The sequence below is a fragment of the Chrysochloris asiatica genome, unplaced genomic scaffold (assembly GCF_000296735.1).
Source record: "Chrysochloris asiatica unplaced genomic scaffold, ChrAsi1.0 scaffold00067, whole genome shotgun sequence".
Classification (NCBI taxonomy): domain Eukaryota; kingdom Metazoa; phylum Chordata; class Mammalia; order Afrosoricida; family Chrysochloridae; genus Chrysochloris; species Chrysochloris asiatica.
Window position 1 is genome coordinate 8385270 of NW_006408585.1, and position 10760 is coordinate 8396029.

A 10760-nucleotide genomic window follows, 5' to 3' on the forward strand; every position below is an offset into this window, starting at 1 on the left:
AGCAGTAATGGACTCAAGCACAACAAAGATAGTGAGGTAGGTTGGTGCAGGACCGGGCAGTGTTTCATTCTGTTGTGCATAAAGAACCGATTCGACTGCACCTAACAATAACAACAACAGGTAGTAGCAAATATGGTTAGAAAAGCAGAAGCGGCAGTGTTTCTGGTCTCATCAGGGCTCCTTACCGCCTGTAGGAGTTTTGAGGCCTTATTAATTCATGGACTACTAATGCCTTTTACCTTTGCCCTCAAAAAATGCTGATACAACCCGGAACATTAGAAAGCTCTGTTAGGTGTGTAACACACAAAGTCTAACAAAATCACTGACAATGCAATCAGCTGGAGTCGTTCTTGGGCAGGACTTCTGCCATGCAGTGAATTACTTCATGAGTTTGTAACCCCCACCAAACAACCGTTTTCTCTGATGGGTCTGGGTAAGAGAAGGTAGAAGAAGATGCTGATAGGATGATACCACTCAGTTGTGAATAATTGTTAACAGGACTTATAGTGATTGTAAAAACTTGGAACTCTAACATGGGTATAAAATGAGCCATCTCAGAAGCCAAAAAGGGGATCTCACTACCATCAAATATGAAAAGCCAGGAGTGGAGAGTGCCCTTTGGACCTCAAGATCCCTGTGCAATAAGTCTCTTGGACACAGGGACAGAAAGCTGTGACACTGGAGGTGTGGCAGAGGAGGAGTAGTAGCAGGACCAAGAGACAGAGCAGTGGGCTTCCCAGTCCATGGAGTAAGTAAAGCTGAGTGACACTGGACAGAAGGCTTGCTTGTAGAGTGAGGTGTCTCCAAGCACTTAATTGGGGATAGGGAGTTCTGATTGTTGACCCACGGAGCTAGAGCTGAGTACCTTTAGGCTGAGACTGATGATGGAGTGGCATACCCTGTGAGCACATATCAGCAGCCCTAAAAGAGCATTGCTACGTTGCCTGCACAGGGCAGAGGCCAGGCCAAGCAGCCAAGAGAGGACAGAGGAGAGACACTGTTCTCACTGGAAGAAATATGCCTCAGCATATTCTGATCCTGCATTGTAAACCTGTTAACCTCCCTAACAAACTCCATAATTCTGAGCATGGTGCCTGAGTTCTGGGTGAATTATCAAATCCAGATATGAATTAGAGAATGCTGTGAGAGGGATGGTTGGTGCTTTTTTATAAAAACAACTTTGGATGAGTCCAAATACAATTATAGGGCAGACAACTCAAGAAAGCAGCAACGAGTTGCCCAAGGAGCTGGACGAAGGGGAAGGGTGCTTTTGGAAGAAGTGCCACGTACCGACACATCACTGACTCTCTAATGCAGGAAAGAGCCAGGTCTACTCCAGACAAGGTATGGGAGCACAAGCCACTGAAGGACAAATTAATCTAAGTGCCCTACATTTTAAGGAGTGGAAAAATCCATAGTACTTTGTACTTCTCCATTTATAGAAGGGAACTCGTTAACCAAGAAGCAACTTTCCTTGTTAGACATCAAACAATACTGACTTAATTAGAAAGCAAGACAGCCTGCCTGACAGTTTTATTATCATTCTTTTTTATCCCTTATAGCAAGCAGCAAGAATTCAGAAAACAACCTTTAGTGTGGGAAATGTAAATAGCTGAAAATATCACTGCTTAGATGAGGCATCGAAAATCTCTGAAGATCATCACAAATTTCACATTCTGTGAGCATATTCATACAAATGCTAAGATCACCCTTTTCTCTTCTTTGGCATTGTGTAGAATGCCTTGTTGGGGAAGGATTTGATGGTTCCTTTCTGCTATGCTTTTAAACTAGAAACCCTCAGGGCAAAAACTTATGCAGTTTCTTCTATAATTTATACAGCCTGTTCACGTTTACCAGGCTGTTTATTATTCATTGTAAGAGCGCAGAAACATCTTCAAAGGAAATGCTAGAAAAGAGGAAGTTACTAAAATTCAAGGCCCCTGAAGCTTCACAAAAAATGTGGAGATTCACATATTCTTGTCAGATTTTAATTTTTGCAGCAGCAGGAAAATACTGGACAATCTAAAATGTTTGCTGTACGTGATAAACTCATTCTTATGAGGACTTTGAGGAAGGCAGGGATAAAGGCAAAGAAAGGTATTACAGAAGTTACTATCTACTTGGATGTAATCAACTCAAAGTTGAATATAATAGACTCGTAAAATTATGAATGTGTCCACAGAGGCAAAGACAACACTCCTCTGTGGGCAGCCTCCAACTGTTATCAACTATAGAAGGATTTATGCTACTAAGCATCAAAAGGCTTGTTTTCTGTGATATATTTTAGCTATGCTCAATAGGTGCCTCTTGGAATGCTGACAATTCAAAGACATTTACGTGATCAAGCTTCATTATATTTTAGACGCTGAGAATGAATTTGCAGCAATTACGGGACCAAAAATTCACGGACTTAAGATTTCCCAAGGACATCTCAGAGTCATTATTACCATCCTTTTCACAACTCCATGTTCTGTGGACATGTGAAAGAGCACCTTGTTGTTGCTGTTAAGTGCAGCTGAGTCGGTTCTGACTCATAGCGACCCTGTTTAGGGTTTCTGAGGAGTAGCTGGTGGGTTTCAATTGCTGTTCAGTGCTGATCCTACAGTGCCACACCAGGAGTCCTGGTGTCCCTTAAAAGCAAGAACCAGGAACTTCCAAGTCCCAAGGTAGAAAGAGAACAGACGTGATACTATGGTGATGAGACAGTTTAATCACACTATTTTTAAAGGATATTAACTCTTAGGACCAATCTTCCCCTGGATCTAGAAGACCATTCCTGGCTCTTCCTTTTTGAGGATAACAGGTCCCTCTTTCTTTGTTCACTACTCTCTCCTTTGGGAAACTCTCTGACATAAATCCAGTTTGTGATAGGATTAGGGTAGTGCAGCCGACCCTTACCTCTCTTACTGGTTTATCACCTCAGATAACATCATGGGGGTATCATTACATAAGTGCCAAATTAATGGGAATCGTGACCCAGCCAAACGGACACATTTTCAGGGAGGACACAATACAATCCATGACAATAACCCAAAGATGTAAACAATAGTTTTCTGAATTTTTTATTCAGTTTTAAAGGAGACTTCTTTCTCTGTCTCTTGCAATATATTTACATTTTTAATTCGATTGATTTCATACTTTTTTATTTCATTTCCAAGATTTTTTTCTATTCTCTTTCTATTCTTTAAAGTATCCTATTCCCAATTCTGTGAGAGTGCTGTGGCTCTGTAGGAGAAGCATTGGGCTGCTAACCACAGGGTCAGCAATTTGAACCCACTTACTGCTCTGTAAGGAGCTCTGGTATCATTGTGGTTATGAGTCGGGCTGCCAACCTCAAGGTAAGCAGTTTGAAACAACCAGCAGTTCCACAGGAGAAAGATGAGGCATTCTGCTCCCGTAAAGATTTATAGCCTCGGAAACCCTGTGCAGGGTCACAATGAGTCGGAACCGACTCCACGGTACTTAACAACAACAACCGCTCTGTGGGAGAAAGATGAGTCTTTCTGTTCCCGCAAAGATTTACAAGCCTCAGGAGCCCTGTACGGTGAGTCGAAACTGACTTGAAGGTACTTAACAGCAACTTGTAGAACTGTGCCACCATACCAAGACTGCAAATGACTGGCAAGAGCAATTGCAAGTTCAAGTTGAACACAGCCCAAAGTTAAGATTACATTTCCTCTTATAACATTAAACTCACTTATATTTTAGTGTGTGCTGATTTTATTTAAGACATACTGGAAAATCCATTTAGCCAAGTACCACTTCTGCCCTTTTTTTCCTCCTTACATTGAGAGTTTGAAATGGAGTTTGGAAGGGCAATGACATTTGGTTGTTCTTACTCAAGTGAATTTATTGTGCAACTGTGTGCTGTGTGCTAGATTGGCGTTTTACACTGCGTGTCAGGGAATATAAAGGATACCTACAGCAGCCATGGAATTAAGCTGATCAATGTAGAATTCAGGCCAACTTGTAGCTCCCTTGTTTTCTTCTTGATCCTAAAGACAAAAAGAAAAGAGTAGTTGACCACAAGACGTACACACACAACAAACTGAAGCACATCTACCTTCCAGAGCATCTAGACAATGGTGCACATAAACCATTAGAAGGCATTGTAATAGGAGATAATGATTGTTAAGTGTTGGCTATAAGCCATTGGGATGTCTAGCTTGACTAGGGTGGTCTTTGTAATCCATTTCCACAGCACAGGCTAGGTGTACAGTGGGGCACATTCTCTGAACCATGGGTCAAGGGCACCTGAAATGAGAACTTAGCCACACCATAGTGTAATGGTAGCAACATTAACACACATTAGGCCAAATCCAGTCGTCATGCTGTGAAAGCTTGAGAGATTTCATAGAAAATACAGTCAGTCTGAGGAAAAGTACTGACGCCCAAGGATTCCTAAACCACACCAGTCAGTTTTTTTTTTTTTTTTTTTTTTTTTTTTTTTTTTTTTTTTTTTTTTTTTTTTTTTTTTTTTTTTTTTTTTTTAAGGTTTTTATTGTGGATTGAAAGTTTTCAGGGCACATCATCGGTTTTACATTCAAACATTCATATACCTTGTTTCATTATATTGATTATAATCCCCTCCACATACCATCAGTTAACAGAGTTTCTCTATATCCTCTTTAGCTTTTTTTTTTTGGGGAAAAACTTTGCCTTTTTGGAATTTACAGTCTCGGCTTTTAAGGAAAGTTTTTACATTTATCTGTGGGTATCCAGGGCTCATGTATGGAATTACTAACCAGCATAACTGAATAATCAGATAAGGGACATTTTGCTATGTCTGCTAGGTGGCTAAAGTCTGATCCTCAGAGGCCATGGTTTGGACAGTCAGCAACGCTTGGGCCCACCACACCAGTCAGTTTTGCATCTTACAAACTTGGGCTTCTGTAGATGAAAGACTACTTCAGCAGAGCAGTTGCCTGAATTTCATTTGGAGACCAAACCAGCCAGATGATGGGGACAAAGGGTACAGCTGTGTCTTTGAAGTTGGACTGGGTTACACTTCCTTGGTTTTAAATAGTTTAGGAAATCTGATGAGTTTTTAGAACAGCCCTTAATTATAATTTAACAAGTTAATAAAATAGTTATAGTGGTAGTGTAAAAGCCGATCCCTTCTCTCCTCTTAAAATGGAGTATTAAAGTTAGCAAAATCTCACTGTTACCATTGTATTAAATCAGCCAAAACCCACAGTGATATTCAATGGTATTTGAACCTATAAAATGAAATGAAAGGTGTCAGATATTTCCATTTCTCAAAGTAGGGCAAATTTCCAAAACAAAAACAAATCAAGTCCCATGTCCATGGTCCCATGACAGCCTGGTGTAAGCTTAACAGTCACGGTTACAGAACAGAGATCACTTTAGAAACTGAAGATTAGCATGTAGAGAAAAATCTGTACCCTTTGGAAAAATGCTCTAACGATGTCAACAGAGAAAGAGTAAACTTACAGACATTGTAGTCAAAATATGAGGGAAGCTTCATTTCAATTTTACATGCCTCTGTGCTGAGAAAATCAAATGAGCTAAGGTATATGAGAGCAGTCTTGTTACTATATTTGGTGGGGGTTTGCTCCTTAGAGTTCTTTCCTACTTTGCATGGTTTTTAGTCTGTAGTTCTGTAAAGGCATGGACTAGAGGTAATTACTGTATTTGTTTTCTGGGGATTTCATACAGAGCATTGAATGCTGAGAACATGCTGAAGGCAAGACCCTCTTCCCTAGAAGTCCATGAAAGAAACTGCTACTGAAGTGTAAAATGTCCAACCTTTTAATATGTCTTATTCTTTGAACCAAGGAGCTCTAGTTGCGTAGTGGTTACGAATCGGTCTGCTAATCTCAAGGTCAGCAGTCTGAAACTACCAGATGTTCCACGTGAGGAAGATGAGCCTTTCTACTCCTGGAAAGATTTACAGACTTGGAAACCCTGTACAGGGTCGCTATGAGTTGGAACCAACTCGACAGCACTTAACAACAATTATTTGAACCATGTATCTATATGGGGAAAATATACAAGATTATATAAGTTATAAAGTTCACCTGTCCCTAAGCCTCTTGCTATTTTTGCTATATTCAATATTTCTCCAAGGCCTGACACCCTACCTTAGGTTGCCTCTGATGTTCCACTCTAGCATCCTTCTGTGTCTTAACCAATGCCTCATCTGGTAGCGTAGTGGTTACGAATCGGGCTGTGAACCTCAGGGTCAGCAGTTGGAAACTACCAACTGTTCCATGGGAGAAAGATGAAAGCTTTCTGCTCCCATAAAGATTTACAGCCTCAGAAACCCTGTACAGGGTCGCTATGAGTCAGAACTGACTCCACGGCACATCACAACAACAATATCTACCATTCATACATCTGCATACTAAGTTCATTGTCCTTGAGTCAATTTCTACTTATATTGGCCCTATAAGACAGGATAGGCTGTCATCCCTACAGAGGAGTCCTGCTGAGGCACTGTCGAATAAGCAATGGGCCACAAGTTTGGTTTGAACTGCAAGGTCAGTAGTGTGAAACTCACTGGCTGCTCTTCAGAAACCCTATCCAGGGTGGCGCTGAGTTGGAAATGACTCAACAGCAATTAACAACAGCAACAGAAAAGGACTGCCAAATCTTTCTCCCATGGAGCAGCTGGTGAGTTCAGTTGGCTGACATTTTGGGAGCAGTTAAGTGTCTTAACTAATGTGCTACCCACTGCTCCCCATCACCTGCACAGAAGCAGCTCTAAAGCTTTTTCCTAATATGTTCTCCTAGTCTGTTATCCAGCTCAGTCTAAGGGCAGTCTTCACGGGGACTTCTCAAGAGCACTCGGAAATTAGTTGATAGCACTGAGCAGTTCTGTACACTGGAACCGTACACAAATATCTTCTTAAACCAAACACACTTAACCCTGTTTGGCTATTGTGCAATTGCATTAGAATTTTTGTCTAGTAAGGAAGGATATGACTTCATTCTACTCCTCCTTAAAAACGGTCCCTACCTTTTAAAAATACATAAGATTATTGGCACTTAAAGAAGGTTATTGTATGGACATACAAATTCTACAGATGCTTTTTTTTGTTTTTTGACTTTTTATTGTGAATTGAGTGAAGATTAACAGAGATCATCAGCTTTACCCTCAACCAATCATATATTTTGTTTCATCTCAAAGATTACAATCCCTTCTCTGCAACAACAGTTCTCCTGCTTCCTCCCTGTGACTTCCCTTTTACATCTTTTTTTTCACAAATCAACAAAGCACAAATATTTGATATACACATATAAACCAAAACATATATATTCATTTAAATGTCCAAAGGGCACATTTTGCAAGCCTGCCTCCTGCACACAGGCACACAGCCTTTTTTGGTCCATGGGCCTAGAGTCCTCAGCTGCTCTATGTCTCCATGCTACTGCCTCTGCCACCATCTCTGCTGTCACCACTTTTCTAGGTAGGATCTTACATTCCACTCATGCTCTTCATTTTTGATGGTTCTGGAATCCTCTGTTCCTGAAATAAAAGATTAACTACTCCCCCTCCACGTTTTTGTTATACATTTTCTACAATTACAGTTGTGATGATCACAATGAATCCTGCTAACAATTACTCATAACTGAATCATAGAATCCTATCACCATCATCCCCCACCCCCTTACACCAGATCCATGGAAAAAAGGAAAACTATTCAGTGGGGATTCTACTTTACCCACCTTGTTGCGAAACTAAACACACTCACGAAAACTTATAAGCCAGCCACTTTGTGTCTTTATAGTCCCCCCATTTTTGATAGCCAATGTCTAAATTACCCATCCCTATCAACCCATTGTGGCCTGGTCTGGCGCTGTGGGTTAATGCGTCAGACTGCAAAGCTGTTTAACTGCAAGGTCGATCGTTCAAGTTCAACAGCTGCTCCTTGGAAACCCTATACAGGGTCGCTATTGGTCGGAATCGACTCGACAACACTTAACAACAACAACAATATCAACCTAGTACATTGAGGAAACAGGCTTATCCTTGACATGAAGAATCCTTCCATTTTGGTTGGAATTTTGAGTAACTGCATCCATAAATAAAGGTGCATCCAGTTCATTAAATTGTAGCAATTTATACTTGTCACAGTATCAATCATCTTTTAAATGTTCTTTTATTCTACCTAAAAAACAAATAATGTATATGGAAGTCTAGTTTTGCTTCTTGAAAATGCTACAAACACTTAAATTTATATACCCATCTGCTGAAGGGTCTATTTGATAATTAGAATTGGATTGATAAGCATTTTATGTTATTTGAGTTTTCACTCATTTGTGGTTTTGAGAGTATTTACAAGCATCATGTATTTTTAAAAAGATGGAATGGTTGAAAGAAGACCAGATAAGTCATTAAAAGTCAAATTTCCAGACCTTATTTTTTCAGTCTACTCAATTGGTATTATTTGGAAATCTGAATATCTTTGGATCTCATTTTTTCTTGCCGCCAACATTTTTTTCCTAAAAGCTCTACAAGTCCTAAGATCTTACAGACCCCTAAAAGCAGGATGTTGTGTGGAGCACATGTACCTTCCTAATTTGATGTTCCAATTTCTAACATGAATATAGATTGCAACACTCAAAAAGCAAACCAACTATCACTGAGTCGATTCCAACTCCTAGTGACCCTATACTATATATATAGGGTTTCCAAGAGTGTAAATTGTTCTGGGAGTAGACAACTTCACCCTCCATCCACAGAGCTGCTGGTGGATTTGAACTGATGACCTGCAGTCAGAAGCACAGTGCTGATCCTGTAGCACCACCAGTGCTCAGGGTCCTCAAAAAGTCCGTGGGAAAATTCCATTTTTCCATAAACGTTTTGAAACTCCCTCATAATTAACTTATGTTGTTCAGAGGTGCAGTTAATTTTCAACAGCTACTTCCTTTGCAGGGTAATTGGAGGAAACACCAACATTAGTTTCTTTTATTTTGCTAATCCAACTCTTCCTTTTCCTTTGTAGGATAGATAGGCATCAATAACATATTAATAGATTTGGACAGGGAAAACCTTTGCTAGAAAAGGGAACTTGTACAGAAAGCAAAGGAAACTTCAGGGCATTGACTATTATTATTTCAAGTTGGGCTTTAATCAGATAACTCATGCTGTTTGTGTTTAAACTGGCACGGTGGTTAAGTGTCCAGCTGCTAACTGAAAAGTTGGTAGTTCAAACCCACCAGCCACTCTGCGGGAGAAAGATACGGCAGTCTGTTTACAGTCTTGGAAACCCTAACTCTGTCATTTAGGTCATTACGTGCCAGAATTGACTTGAGAGCACACAACAATGTCTGGTCCTTGGAAAAGTTTCAAGAGATCCTCCCCTACCTTCTATAAATCCACAGCAGTGAATTTATTTCCCCAATATTGTATTGCTCATGAAAGTTAAGTTTTACATTGTTTCTTAGTTTGCACTCTTTCTGGGGTAGATACCCATGGCTGTATGTCAGACTTCTGTCTCACACTTCACTAAAACCTTCTCCACCAGCTTCATGCAGACTGTGTTTCACTTTCTCCATCATCATCGACAGACATGTGTTTGAAGCCTCAGCTACTCACCAGCTGTGTGATTTTTAGACAGGTCAAGTTAAGTAATCCCCTTATGACTCAGTTTTAGTTTACTTATCAATAAAATTGATGCCTACTTCATGGGCTCTTGTGAGGATTTAGTGGATTAATATAAAGAAAGCACAGGGAAAAGTATATAAAGAAGGTATTAGATAAATTTTAGCTGTGAGGATAATGACATTTTTATAGAATCTCCAACTTTGGTCATGGAAGCCCCTGTTGCTGGAGCAACTAGTTTAGAGGCAAATTTTGTCAAATTTTGTCAATAATTGAATACGGGCTCAACCTTAGATTCTGCAGTCTATTTGGGGTCACTCAGTCCATAGTTACATGCACACACTTGCACAAATGCATATTACGAAGACTATTCACTACAGCATGGTTTTGATTAGCAGATAATCAAAAAAGAAAACCAAAAAAAATATAGAGGGGCCTGATTAAGTAAATTACTCCTATGGTATATATTTATAAAAAATGACCAAATAATACTGTTGAGGGAAAAAATACTTAAAAATACCATATATTATAGGAAAAATAATATACATACACATTGTATATATACACAAACATTTCTGGAAATCTATACAACAAAACCTAATAGTAAAACCCAGCAGAGTCCTAGTGTAGAATTTAGGACAAGCACTGGCCTACTAAATGTAAGGTTGGCAGTTCAGCCTATGAGTTGTAACCGACTCAATGGCACTTAACAACCACTACACCACAACCTTTGGGTAGCAGAAGGGAAAGTCTTTTACTTAAAAAACTTTTGCATAATTGGAATTTTAATTTTACCAAGTACATGTATTATTTTTGTAATTAAGATCCCAGGAAGTTCTAAAGCATAAGCTGTTTTATTAGGACAAGAGTTTTTGTTTGTTTCTTTTTTTAACCTGAAATGCATCAAGTACACTACAGCCCTGATGCATTTGGGCCCGCTCTGTCTTCCTCCCTCAGGCATGTAATCACACGCAGCAAATTATTAAGTTTTTCTCTATTAACTGTCACCAAAATTTCTACTTCTGAAACACATTATAACCTCAATACTACTTCTGCAGACACAGAAATTATATGTTTTGGGCCTAAGATTTATGCCTAAAGCATGTTAAATATTTCTCTAAATTTCTACACACACATTTGGGGATTTGTATGGCAAATGATTTCTTGGGAGCTTCTGAACAACTATATA

General features: G+C 39.5%; 1 protein-coding gene across 2 annotated transcripts in view; it reads right to left on the bottom strand.

The window, feature by feature from the left end:
- Positions 1-10760, bottom strand: part of DAAM1 (dishevelled associated activator of morphogenesis 1) — a 229885-nt gene that overhangs the window by 72941 nt on the left and 146184 nt on the right. For both annotated transcript variants that reach the window (XM_006864597.1, XM_006864598.1), the window contains exon 4: positions 3924-3995. In XM_006864597.1, coding sequence (XP_006864659.1) covers positions 3924-3995 — 72 coding nt within the window. The remainder of the gene's footprint in view (positions 1-3923; positions 3996-10760) is intronic.